Genomic DNA, 13,989 nt, shown 5'->3' on the forward strand with positions numbered 1-13,989 from the left:
AATACATCATTCAATTAGCCAGTTAGTCAATCAGTCTGTCTGTCAATTGAAGTCAAAGTTTGAAGTTGAGAGTAGAGTAGACTAGCACTCCTAATTGATTTCGAATATGTCATATCAGGTATTCGAAGGCATCATGCGCTTAGGCAAAGTCTACATCGCGCTATGTGAGGCTGGAAACGCGAGATTCCTGGGTTGGAGGCAAAACTTCGATTGCCATGACAACTACCTAACCGGCCAATCAATTCGGAACAAGCTGGATTGCCTGTGTAAGGAGATGGAAGATGAACTAGAGGTATGGCGTGAGTATATGAACAGAAAGCGTACAAAGTACCACGAGTTCAGCCACTTCACGACTCGTCAGATCTTTATAATGAGGGAAAAGATCGGCGCTGTGAGACGTGAAGGCGAAGGCGCAAAAGGTCTCCCTCTTCACGTGCTATGTCTCTTGGAAAGTGTTCTTCCGGGGATCAGCTCAAAGCGCCTTAACGAGGCTTTGATAGAATGTTTTGGCATCAATGCCGTGAGCAACCTCGGCGTACATCAACATGAGTTAAGAAGCAGTGCGCAAGTAAACGCTAGCTTCCGTCATGCGAGCGTACGCGAACAATACGCGTCCTTCTTTGAAAAAGTCGAGAGTATGAGTTTTGATGACCCAGAAAGAGTCGCAGTTGCATGCCTAAAAGCAAGTGGTACACTGAAATGCAATGATGTCCTGGAGGTTGACCTTTTGGACTGGTGTTTCAAGCATGGAGATGATGATGAAATAATAGATATCTGGACGGACGAGGCAAAGCAGGACCGAGCTTTTGCTGAATTCTTCGATGACCAGGAAATGGATAATGGCCAGGAAGCCACAGAAGTCCAGGACAGGTGGGTTGCCTCTTCATACGACTACTACCACCAGACAGGTTTAGCATATATCAAGTGTTGAAAGCTTTCAAAATATATACACATAATAGGTTGGGTATATTAAGAGGAATACGGTATACTTTTCTCTTTTAAGCCTCCCTCTTGAATTCCCCCATCTAGAGCCAAAATTATCAAATAACCCCCCTCTCTAAAAGTATAACAACACATTTACAATACATTTCAAATGTAAATTGGACATTAAGTATCATCGTTAATATAGAGACCAACGTAATATACGCAAATTACCTAGTTGGAAAAAATCCTTTTGAAATTGCCCCCTCTCCTATCCTCTCTTTTCCCCGTGGCTTATTAGACCTTTTACGGTAATTGTTTTACAGTACAAACTAACAAGCAAACTTTGAAACATCATTCCCATAGAGTTACAACTGTATACGTATTTTAACGTACGTTAACAATTTTGATATAGCGAGCTTGAGGAGCAACCTTGTGAGCATGAAGAAGAGGATTTTCAGGAGGACACTAAAGAAGGGCTATACTTAACACTGGATGAACTGGGAACCCTGTTGCGCGCCCTTACAATCCGTTGTAAGTACCCCGGAGCCCATATTTGCCTAATCTATTACTTGCATCTTTGCTATTAGTTGTAGAATTCACCCGTGTATATGATTCCTTTCTGCCTCATAGCTGAAATTACGCCGACGGCTCGACCTTTCCCTGAGTATCTGAAACGGGACCAGCCAAACCTGTTGTTGGTGCCACAAGGTGAGTTACACACACTGTTTTTCCGCCCCCCCCCCCCTACCCCCCTAGGAGTAGATCCAACTTATAATCCACTTATCTGTTTTCTCAATTTTAACTCTTCTGAATAGCTTAAGGAGTTTTTGCACACAGCTCTTTATTCTCCTTGCAGTTAAATTCCTTCCACCCCTCCCCCTCTAGGAGTTATAAACCTATAGTCTACTTTTCTATTTTTCTCAATGTTAACACTTCTGAATTGCTTAATGGCTTATTATATCTAACTCTTTATACTCTTTTTAGCCGAAATTCTTCCAACAGTACTGACTCTGTATATGGGTGATGGTAACAGCCCTCTCCCAAGTGCCGCTGAAGTACTCGCCTGTACACCGGATACAACTGCTGAAGAAGTGAGGCGCTTTTACGGTTGTTTCTATTCTGTCTACTTGTCCTTTTTAACCCGTTAGCGATAGCTCGTAATCTGCATAAAACTATAATTTACTTTCATCTACCATGTGTGATTTTTGAGTTCCACTTTTATGTATTTTTCTGCACTATTTCTACCTGATCATTTCTGCCAACACACTTAGTTTGAAATCGTGTTATTACTAGCACCTTACTGCCACTTCTATATTTTGGCACTCTTAATTCCCAATTTCAACTTGTAGGTAGAGCTGTTTTGGTGGCGGGCGTTTGGTGACAACCAGGAGCAGATGTTTTGCCTCCTGAACGCGGATCTTCTCCCGTATAACGTCAGCCAGGCGGCTGTCAAAAACCTCAGTCACATGCTGGAGAATCTCCACAGAGAGGGTAATCACAGTGTATTTCTTTGACTACATAAATTACGGAGACTTTGCATACCAGTTTCACAAGGGACGCACTTAGGTCCAACTCTGTAAGCGCATATTTTTGCACATTTTTGGCAGACTTGTTCCTATTTTTAGGATGTGTCAGTTTCACAACTGATCCTAGTTAGCCCTTATTTAATTTCAATGTTGAAAAATGTGAATATTTTACAGAATACCATCAATGCAAAACTAGCGTTAATTGGTGCTTTAGGTAAGACCTACATACCGTCGATTTAGATGTAGACTGCCCAAGCGGTTCTTTAGAGATGGTACTACACATCTTCTTTATCAAGACATGACAATGTTCTATAGATGCCCGCAAATAGCCGTGATTTCGCATCTGTGAAAACATCTCAAGCTGGCCATACCACCTAACTATCGCTGCTCATATTTTATGGTGGCACAGTTGGCAGAGCGTCGCTCTGTAGCGCCTGTGCCTCTTACCACAGGTTTCCCGGTCGCTCTGTAGTGCCTCTGCCTCTCACCACAGGTTTCCCGGTCGCTCTGTAGTGCCTGTGCTTCTCACCACAGGTTTCCCGGTCGCTCTATAGTGCCTGTGCCTCTCACCACAGGTTTCCCGATCGCTCTGTAGTGCCTCTGCCTCTCACCACTGGGTTCCGGGTTCGATTCCCGGTTCCGACGTGAGTTGAATTTGTTGGTCTCGCCTTTGCTCCGATTTTTTCTCCGGGTTCTCCGGTTTTCGTCTCTCCACAATGTCGATCTTAGCTGTGGTTCGTAGTCAGACATGTGTATTTTGGAGGCTGAGGCGCCTTCCCATGCCTTCAACTCGACCACGTCTGAATCTACGCTCTATTAATTCAGCATCTAGCTGTAAGGAGAGTGATTAGCTACTCCAATTTATTTACCTTATTATTTTATAGATTTGAAACTAGTGATAATCTGCAGCACGGAAAATGAGGATTGCTCACATTTGATCGCTGCGCTGGACGCTCATCGCATGAAGGCAGCACCAGGTTGTGCGTCCAGGGCCAGGCTGACTCAGTACTTCACAAAGCAGTTCACTTGTAGAGAAGCACAACACGGGTACTACAATGACCAGATGGTATCCTGGACACCAGCCGCGACCCTTGATAACGACAAGTGCGTTGGAGTTTTAGCTAGTGTTTTGCCTTTCATAAATCATTCTTTTTAAGAAAAAGTGTTTGGATTTAAAGCCCAGGTTACAGCGCGACCAGTAAACCGCAAACACCGGAAATATGTATGGAATGTTTCTTCTGACCAATCACCCGCGAGATATTCAGACAGTCAACTAGAAACATGTCTCAACAAGTCTTAGTGTCTGAATTCTCGCGTCTGATTCGTCAGAAGACAATAAACATTCCACACATATTTTAGATGTTCACGGTTTTACTGGATGCGCTGTAAGATGATGTGCAAAAGTGATTCCAGGAAACCCTTTACTGTATATTTACTGTATCCATTTGTTTCGATATAGCTGATTTGTTGTTTACCTTTGAATGTTTATTTTGCCATTTTCACAACACACTCCAGTAAACCCTGCTATGAATGTGCACAGTTTCAGTTCTTTTGTTTTTTGTTTTTTAAATGTAACATCGGATGACTAAGCTAAAACTAAGGACTTATCGAATATCCAACAGCCTATGCGTTCGAGTTGTGACGTCAGAGCGCGCCGGCGTTGGCAAATCGCTACTGGTCAGCAGACTCTCGGAAAAACTGGCCAAGCTTGAAAACAACAAGAAAATGGCAAAGGAGCTCAAGGGACGACAGCAATTCGTTCTGACCGTACCTCTTCACGGGACGGCGGTTGACACCTCCTCCCTGTTAGATGCGCTCTGGAAGAGTCCAGTTGCAGGGGAACTGCCAATTTCAAGGATTATTCATCTCGACGTCTCGCCTTTCGTAAGTGCACAAGGCTATGGCATTCAGGAAAACGTGTCACCGATTTGCGGTCTAGCTGTATTCTTACAACACACTTGGCTCACCTTTTTTAGATAAAAATTTTGATCAGTTTCCTAGGATTTCTAATTATACAGTACAAATGTAACTTCACTTAGTTGGGATTCATGGAGAATTTGAGTTCTTCGAATTCCAACGAATATTCTGAGTGTTTTCATTATGTTTGTCCACAGGTAGTTGAGGGCTTGGATACTGTGCTATTCAACCTGCTGGTGCTAGGAGTAATGAGTGACAGACAAGGTCGTGTATGGAGGCGAAGGAAAACCGACCTTTATGTCATCGAAGTTACCACCGCCAGCTCTTCCAACAAGGTACGTACTATCATCATCATGACTACTACAATCATCATTTACTTTACCATCATCACCACTACTATCATCATCATCGTCATCATCACCACAATCATCCTCACTACTGTTATCATCGTCAACATTTCCATAATCACCACTACCATCATCACCATCATCCTCACCACAATCATCACCATCATCATCATCGTCATTGTCAACATTACCATAATCACCACTACCGTTATCATCGTAAAACATGATCATCACCACTACCATCATCATCTTTATCATGATCGTCGTCATCATTACCATCATGTCCACTACGATCATCATCACCACCACTACCATGATATCGTTATCATCATCATCATCATCACAACCATAACCAACCATCATCGTAACTATGATTATCATTATCGTAGTCATCATCATCACCATTTTTTACCAACATAATCATGGTCACCGTCAGTATCGACATCATTACTAGCACCTTAGTAACAAGAAAACATTTAAACAGTTACTCAAGCATTTGTTTACGTGATACAAGAGCTTATTCCTTATCAATGATACCTTATTTCAAATAGTCACCCTTTTTTGTTACACACTTCAGCTTCCTGGAAGTCAACCTACCGCCGTGATGTTCTCTCTACTACCAGCAATCACGTGCATTACACCACGTGAAACTCTCAAGATTCTCAAGTCGGAGTCACCAAACGGTAATCTCTTTTAAGAGTTAACAATAACGCACAGTAAGGAATAAAGGTTGGCCAAGCCATCCTTCCTGAAATGCATTGTTTTTGTCTTTCTCGGAGAAAAGTCATCCCTTATTATTTTCAGACTCATACTTTTTTTTTTACTTGTTTACTTCTTTCTATTTTCGGATAGAAAATATAATACGTTTGCGGCAACCAAATGCATCATGTGTAGGGCGCGCTAGCTCCTGAAATCTAGCGTGCAGTCCATGCTTGTTCACCATAGATTTTGACTTGAAACATTGGAAAATGCATCCACCTCAGAATAAAGTGCCCATTTTTATGTGTATTTCCTCTTTGTAACTGTGTTGCAGTGGCAAATGGTTTTCCTGTATCCAGCCACTTTCTTCATTTACGAATTTGTCGGTTATTTTAGCAGGCTCAAGTCCTTTGTTTGACGCTATTGAGCTCTCCAGCGAACCGGTGAAACGTGCTTACCAGTACCTCAACGGTCGGGACAAGAACATGAACCTGGACCATTTCAAGTTTAGCGCTACACGCTGTAGTCCTCCCGCGGACTGCCTCGCCCTGCTCATCAAGTAAGGGAACAAAAGGGAAAACAGATCTCGAAAGATACTACCGTATAAGGGATCGCTTACCGTTTGTGCATGTCTCGCTGAGTCCTGCGGAATCGAACGTATCTCGTGTATTTCTTGCTAAGTTCTGCGGGATCGATAACCCCTCGTATATCATATTCGATACTGAGAAATCTAGGTACTGCGCTAGGTACTGCGAAATCGATAACCTCACGTATATGTCTCGCTAGTTACTGCGGGGTCGATAAGATTTCGTGTATGTCTCTCTAGGTACTGTGGGATCCTTAACCCCTTTTATGTCATGTTTGGTACTTCCAAATCGATAACCTCTCGTTTATGTCTCGCTAGGTACTGTGGTATCCTAAACCCCTCGTGGTCGGAGTTGAGGCACTTCGTGGACTTTCTTAGTTGTCAGCTTCAGGATTGTGAGGGATCAGTGTACTGTGACCCGGCAATCGTCGGTGACAGCTGGATGCAGAACACTCTCAGTGGATTTAAGACGTTTGTTGTGCAGTTCATGATTCACATGTCTCGGGTAAGGTCACGGAAGCTCACATGTACACCTACAGGAGCCTAGGTGGCGTAGTTGCAGAGCGTCGCTCTGTAGTGCCTGTGCTTCTCACCACTGGGTTCAGGGTTCAATTCTCGGTTCCGACGCGACCTGAGTTAGTTTGTCTTGCCTTTGCTCCGAGGGTTTATCTCCGGGTTCTCCGGTTTTCTTTCCTCCACATTACCAACAATCTTCGCTCTTGTAATTCAGCATGTAGCTGCAATGAGAGTGATTAGCTACTCCGATTTATCTATTTTATTATGTATTTTATATCTAGTGTATGATGTAAGAGAGTTCTGTTCAATGTAGTTGTACGCTGATTGGTGCGCTGTTCAACAACATGTTTTCTTTTTTATAGGACTTTGCCACGCCTTCTCTTGATGACGCTGTCACATGCACAGTGGGCGCATCTGGTGCCGAAGAGGAAGACGAGGACATCAGGCCACTTCAAATCCGGCGGCGATGGGAGAACAGGTCAGGACTTGGTAGTGTAGAGGGCTTAGTTAGATGACGATCTGATGATGATAATGGTGGTAATCATATAAAAGAGGAAGGAAGGATGACGGTCACAACCTTCGTTTCTCTCCCCAGCCCGCATCCGTACATATTTTTCAACCAGGACCGCGTCACGATGACGTTCATGGGTTTCCACATTAACAAAGATGGCGACCTTATCGATCCTGACAGACTTACAGTACTTCAGAATACTCTAATGTCAAGACAACTGAAGACTGGTCTGGACGCGCAGAAAGTCGACTTTGCACCAAAATACAAGGCCTGGTCTAAGTATGTAAATATGGAAAACAAAATATGGCACTGTATCCGGATTGCCGATTTTTTATTTCATTACTTAACAATAGTTGCTTCGTATCATTACGGTAATATAACTTTTACTCACAGCTTTGGTGTTTTGGATAAGTCTTGGTATACAAACACTCACATATACCGCCTTTCAGGGCCGTAACAGACATCGAAAAACTGAAAAGCACGATACAAGGGTCATTAAAAAAAACTGGGATGGGGGGAGGGATAGCTACTACCTTCTTGTCATTTCCTTATAATTTTAGAAAACACTGGGGGTGTTTGCCTCTCCTAGCAACTATAGGTGTAAAGGCATTACCTTTAATCCAGGAAGAGTTCTTTTACAAACAAAAACGTTTTCAAAGTAAACACCGGGCACAACGAATTACGATCTGATGTGGTGGGTATTTTTGTATCATAAAGAAACAGCAATTGCTTCAGTTAGTTTAACTCGATGTTGACATTCCATAGTGTTCCTTAACGCAGCACACACAGTTTAAAATGTGTCTTTTGTGAGCTACATGTTAAGGTTATACTGTTATAACTGTTTTCAGGGAAATGAAAATTCGGAAGTTGTGTGACGTCATGGGCATCACATGGAGAGTGGGCATGCTGGACCCAGACCCCAACTATGAGCTGACCATCGATAACATGAAGAAGATATTAGCTATTCACATGCGCTTCAGGTAGCTAAATGATCAGCGGTTTTACGAGTGTCTTCTGTGTTATTTTGAAAAGCTCGGATGCACGCAAAATCACATGGAATCACCAAAATATCCACGCTAGTTTATCAAATGACTCTAATTATCTGTTACAGATGCGGTATACCTGTGGTCATCATGGGTGAGACTGGTTGTGGGAAGACTCGGTTAATCCGTTACATGTGTGCGTTACAAGCTTGCCATTCCAGCGGAGAGGCCAGACAGAACATGTTACTGATGAAGGTACAGGCCCATAATCTAGGGAGTGATCACTTTAGCGGTTAAACCTGACAGAACTTGTTACTGATGAAGGTACAGGCCCATAATCTAGGGAGGGATCACTCTAGCGGTTGCACCTGACAGAACTTGTTACTGATGAAGGTACAGGCCCATAATCTAGGGAGGGGTCACTCTAGCGGTTGCATCTGACAGAACTTGTTACTGATGAAGGTACAGGCCCATAATCTAGGGAGTGGTCTTTCTAGCGGTTACACCTGACAGAACTTGTTACTGATGAAGGTACAGGCCCATAATCTAGGGAGGGGTCACTCTAGCGGTTGCACCTGACAGAACTTGCTACTGATGAAGGTACAGGCCCATAATCTTGGGAGTGGTCTTTCTAGCGGTTACACCTGACAGAACTTGTTACTGATGAAGGTACAGGCCCATAATCTAGGAAGTGGTCTTTCTAGTGGTTACACCTGACAGAACTTGCTACTGATGAAGGTACAGGCCCATAATCTAGGGAGGGATCACTTTAGCGGTTGCACCTGACAGTACTTGTTACTGATGAAGGTACAGGCCCATAATCTAGGGAGTGATCACTCTAGCGGTAACACCTGACAGAACTTGTTACTGATGAAGGTACATTCCCATAATCTAGGGAATGATCACTCTAGCGGTTACACCTGACAGAACTTGTTACTGATGAAGGTACAGGCCCATAATCTAGGGAGGGGTCACTCTAGCGGTTGCACCTGACAGAACTTGCTACTGATGAAGGTACAGGCCCATAATCTTGGGAGTGGTCTTTCTAGCGGTTACACCTGACAGAACTTGTTACTGATGAAGGTACAGGCCCATAATCTAGGAAGTGGTCTTTCTAGTGGTTACACCTGACAGAACTTGCTACTGATGAAGGTACAGTCCCATAATCTAGGGAGTGATCACTCTAGCGGTTACACCTGACAGAACTTGTTACTGATGAAGGTACAGGCCCATAATCTAGGGAGTGATCACTCTAGCGGTAACACCTGACAGAACTTGCTACTGATGAAGGTACAAGCCCATAATCTAGGGAGTGATCACTCTAGCGGTTGCACCTGACAGAACTTGTTACTGATGAAGGTACAGGCCCATAATCTAGGGAGTGGTCACTTTAGCGGTTGCACCTGACAGAACTTGTTACTGATGAAGGTACAGGCCCATAATCTAGGGAGGGATCACTCTAGCGGTTACACCTGACAGAACTTGTTACTGATGAAGGTACAGGCCATAATCTAGGGAGTGATCACTCTAGCGGTAACACCTGACAGAACTTGCTACTGATGAAGGTACAAGCCCATAATCTAGGGAGTGATCACTCTAGCGGTTGCACCTGACAGAACTTGTTACTGATGAAGGTACAAGCCCATAATCTAGGGAGGGATCACTCAAGCGGTAACACCTGACAGAACTTGCTACTGATGAAGGTACAGGCCCATAATCTAGGGAGTGATCACTCTAGCGGTTGCACCTGACAGAACTTGTTACTGATGAAGGTACAGGCCCATAATCTAGGGGTCACCGCAAGTGGTTACAGCTGACAAAAAGGAAGGAACAGAATGGTTCTTTTTTTATTAATTTTCTATATCCGCTCCCTTCACTCACATTCATTTGCACGCGTGTTGTCTTTTGCGTTTCCTTTCTGGTGTTTGTTTTCTAAAGACAAAAGCCAGCTTGATATTGCTTGTAAATGCCGGCCTGATATTGCTTGTAAATGTTCATAAATCTTTCTAATTTTATCAAGACCTGTTTTAAACCTGTTTGTTCCGGTTTATCAGGTTCACGGAGGGACGTCTTACGAGGATATCAGCAGGAAGGTTGAACAAGCCGAAAAGATGGCACGTGAAAACGAGACTTTAGGTGTTGATACTGTGCTGTTTTTTGACGAGGCCAACACCACGCATGCGCTTGGGCTGATCAAGGAGGTGATGGTGGATAAGAGAGTGAACGGCCGTCCCGTGGGGGAGGGAATTCGTCGCCTACACTTTATAGCGGCGTGCAACCCATATCGCAAGTATGATATTCCTTTAGTTTGTTCGAATTCCACTCCACACCCTGTTGGCAAAAACATAGCGGTGACTTGTAGTTGGGGACTTGTTAGTTGTGTATATCCTATTTCGAGTGTGTGTGTGTTAAGGGATGATATATCTTTATCCTTGGCAACCAACGGCGCAGGGTGTCTTGGATTCGCCAATATATGATTGTTTTGTGGAGCTGTTATTAGGGACCTTAAGCAACGACGACGGCGACTAAGGTGAGAACGTGATCCCCAAACCAGCTTTTATACTTTGCGCTCAATTTTAAACAAGTTTTGATACAATTCACTCGTTCATGTATTTCCAAAAAACTATAGTAAACCCTAGAATTTTATTTCTAACATAGCGAACAAGGATAGTCTAGTTTTCAGCGCACACGTTCCCGTCCTCGCTAGACCGTCGTTTGAAGGAAATAGGCGCTCGCGTTGCCGTTGTCGTTTCTTAAGGTCCCTATTATCTTTTAGCCTCTGTTCTAATAATCCTGCATACTGTGTTTGATAAGGCATTGTTAATATTATTTTGAAGTTCTTTTGATCTTGTGTTTCTGGTGTCCTTTCGACTTTTTCTAATAATCGTATTTTTTGTTATGGCCCAGTTTTTCCTGCGATTTAGTTTTTGATAAATTGTGTGTGCTGTGTTATAGTTTTGTGACGTTTTAGCGCCCCTAATGTGCATGTTTTCTATTCCTAGACACACCGACCAAATGATTCACAAACTCGAGTCAGCCGGCCTAGGCTATCACGTGACCTCTCAAGAAACGAAGGAGAAGCTAGGTAAATACTTCTCAGATTGACAGATGTGCAGTTAAAAAAAGACACCCCCCACACACACATACACCCCGGGGATTTCCCTTAATATGCGTTTTTTTATTTTCAGGTAAAATTCCTCTCCGTCACCTGGTCTATCGCGTGCACGCACTCCCGGCGAGCATGCGCCCGCTGGTGTGGGACTTCGGTCAGCTGAAACCGGAAATTGAGGAAATGTACATCCGGCAGATTGTTAAGCGTTACGTGAGTAGTAAAATGCTAGCATGATAGTGAGGCTCACAACTTTAATGTCACGTGATGGATTCTTGTACTTTAAGATTATCTAAAATGAAAAATCTAACCGTACCCATGATGTTTTGGGCACAGATTGTAAGTCACCCCCTGGTGGATGCGATCTCCAAGGTGTTGGCGGCATCACAGCAGTACATGAGGGACCAGAAGGTGATAAACATATAAATGCATGAATTGTATCACGGGAAAAACTAAGACTACAATCCCCGCCAAAACATTTGACCCATTTCGCAAAATCGGTGCCCCGAATGGTTGCATACCTGTTAACCACTTGTCAAGCACATCCATTTCGTCCCTCCCCCCATACCAGTGTTGCTCACTTAGGCCTGGAACTCAGCCACCGCATACTAACGATAGGCGCTCAAAATTGGCACGGGGGGTTGGGGGGATCATTTATTTGTGTGGCACACGTGATTGCCAGACATGGGATTTTGTGAATGTTTAGCTTAATCGGTGAATGGGTCAACTAGTTTTGGCGCGGATTGTAGTATGTCAGTAGTATAGCGGGTAGGAAATTAGCCCATTTCTAATCGCTGTATATGAGAGCCTATAAGATGTCATACTTTTGAGATAATAAGGTCGTATTAATGTTTCTAACTTTTTCCCCTATCGTTTAACCGTATTCACTCCGGCTCTTCAGAAATCTTTCATTTAACCATAGTCTGTCTGACTTTAACTTTGATCTTGATGGTGCTTTTTGCTCATAATCTCTCTGAACATTTCAGGACGAATGTAGTTTTGTGAGTCTTCGTGACATTGAGCGAGCCATGACCGTGATGCTTTGGTTCTGTCGGCACCATCAAGCCTTGCGGCCACAGAGGGAGCCCCAAAAAGATGATGATGATGATGATGAGGATGACAGCGATGATGATGATGATTATAGTGACCAATCAGAATCTGATTCTGATTCCGATGACGAGGATGATGAGGACGAGATGGACTTGAACACGTGGTTGCTGGTCATGAGTCTTTGTGTGTGTTACCACGCTAAGCTACAGTCACGCAAGCCATACCGCTGTCACGTGGTGCGGAACTGTTCTGTGCCGCTAAACCTCAAAGGAGAAAGACAGATGGATAAAGCAATTAGAAAGTAAGACTTAACCGAGAAGACGTCATCCAAGATATATATTTATATGTACACACTTATTTAAAAAAAGGATTCCATGGGTCACATTTCTTCCGTGTGCAGGACAATGTAGATCAATCATACGATAATCCATTTGAGGTCATCCAAGTTTGTGAATAATTAGTACACATTAACGCATTCGCCCATTGCCGTTTGCACTGACAACGTTTGTTGAATTTTAGGATGAAATTTTCGCGCGCATATATATTACTTCCTTGAATGTTTTGTATTATTTGTACGGTACATGCAGCTGTGCTTTTATTTTCGTGCAGTAAAAGACGACGACGAAGGGTAGGATGGGTAATAAACTGCGTTCAACCTTGACGCTCATTTCAAAGTAGTAGCAATAAATTACCGAAGCATAATGTTCAGAGATAGGAGTGCATTGCTGGTAGAGCTTTTAGGTATTTAAGGGTGCCTGTATCCCTTCAAGTAAATCAATTGTGTCTATTATATGCCGTAGGTCATTTGGGGTGAAAAAGGGGTTTTCACGTTGTGGTTAAATAGAAAACGGTCGATGTGTACCAGACAGAACGCATTCTCGCATGCTGCTATATCATCATTGATCGTACCTTGTGTAACAAATAAATTCCTAGAAAGTAAACTCTTTCTAAGAACTTCGCTTTTGTCTAGGTGCCAGCGTGTCATGATCAGGGAACTCTCCCTCGGCCCGAACATCGCGCGGAACAAAGCGCTGACCGAGAACGTGTTCATGATGGTGGTGTGCATCGACCTGAGGATTCCTCTCTTCCTGGTAGGGAAGCCAGGAAGCTCGAAATCCCTGGCCAAGACAGTGGTTGCCGACAACATGCAAGGGGAATCATCCAGGTCAAGTCTATTCAAGAATTTCAAGCGAGTATGTATTTTTGGAATTTAATTTTGTTATAACGTTCTTAAGTTGGGTTTCTTAAATGTAGAAATTTCAAAACATTTCATGCTAATTTATAGCGTTGTGAGTGCTGCAATTATATTCCACCCTTGGCACAATCATATCTCATATCGTCCCCTTATAAACTCCCGCCCCCCTGACGGGATTCATGATATTCTCGCTTTTTCAGGCTCATATGGTCTCCTACCAGTGCAGTCCTCTCTCCACCCCTGACGGGATCGTCGCCACGTTTCGTCAATGTCGCCGTCTCCAGGAGAACAATCCAGGGGGACAGTTTGCCTCCGTAGTGGTTCTAGATGAGGTTGGGCTGGCGGAAGACTCCCCCCTGATGCCCCTCAAGACTCTGCACCCCCTGCTTGAAGATGGTGTGACGTCATCTGATGACGTAATCGACGCTGACGAGACGCCGACGCGCGTGGCGTTTGTCGGTATTTCCAATTGGTCGCTAGACCCAGCCAAAATGAACCGCGGGCTCATGCTGCTGAGGGGTGAACCGAGCGAGGAGGAACTTGTGGACAGCGCCAGGTAAGCCCATAGTACAGGTCAGCGTGTTAGGTCACGTGTCAAATCGCATTTTCCGGTCCACTAACTTTCC

General features: G+C 43.8%; 1 protein-coding gene across 1 annotated transcript in view; it reads left to right on the forward strand.

Moving 5' to 3' along the window:
- The window catches only part of LOC116611693 (E3 ubiquitin-protein ligase rnf213-alpha-like), a 66,108-nt gene that overhangs the window by 16,931 nt on the left and 35,188 nt on the right, over nt 1–13,989 (forward strand). The window contains exons 21-42 of the mRNA XM_048731856.1: nt 119–870; nt 1,337–1,455; nt 1,555–1,632; nt 1,909–2,015; nt 2,274–2,415; nt 3,335–3,554; nt 4,073–4,334; nt 4,565–4,702; nt 5,292–5,397; nt 5,810–5,972; nt 6,318–6,504; nt 6,878–6,993; nt 7,111–7,305; nt 7,875–8,006; nt 8,138–8,264; nt 10,064–10,299; nt 11,012–11,094; nt 11,198–11,349; nt 11,380–11,529; nt 12,105–12,469; nt 13,139–13,361; nt 13,564–13,919. Of these exons, the coding sequence (XP_048587813.1) occupies nt 119–870; nt 1,337–1,455; nt 1,555–1,632; nt 1,909–2,015; nt 2,274–2,415; nt 3,335–3,554; nt 4,073–4,334; nt 4,565–4,702; nt 5,292–5,397; nt 5,810–5,972; nt 6,318–6,504; nt 6,878–6,993; nt 7,111–7,305; nt 7,875–8,006; nt 8,138–8,264; nt 10,064–10,299; nt 11,012–11,094; nt 11,198–11,349; nt 11,380–11,529; nt 12,105–12,469; nt 13,139–13,361; nt 13,564–13,919 (4,409 nt within the window). The remainder of the gene's footprint in view (nt 1–118; nt 871–1,336; nt 1,456–1,554; nt 1,633–1,908; nt 2,016–2,273; nt 2,416–3,334; nt 3,555–4,072; nt 4,335–4,564; nt 4,703–5,291; nt 5,398–5,809; nt 5,973–6,317; nt 6,505–6,877; nt 6,994–7,110; nt 7,306–7,874; nt 8,007–8,137; nt 8,265–10,063; nt 10,300–11,011; nt 11,095–11,197; nt 11,350–11,379; nt 11,530–12,104; nt 12,470–13,138; nt 13,362–13,563; nt 13,920–13,989) is intronic.

Source organism: Nematostella vectensis, chromosome 8 (assembly GCF_932526225.1).
Source record: "Nematostella vectensis chromosome 8, jaNemVect1.1, whole genome shotgun sequence".
In the NCBI taxonomy this organism is placed as follows: domain Eukaryota; kingdom Metazoa; phylum Cnidaria; class Anthozoa; order Actiniaria; family Edwardsiidae; genus Nematostella; species Nematostella vectensis.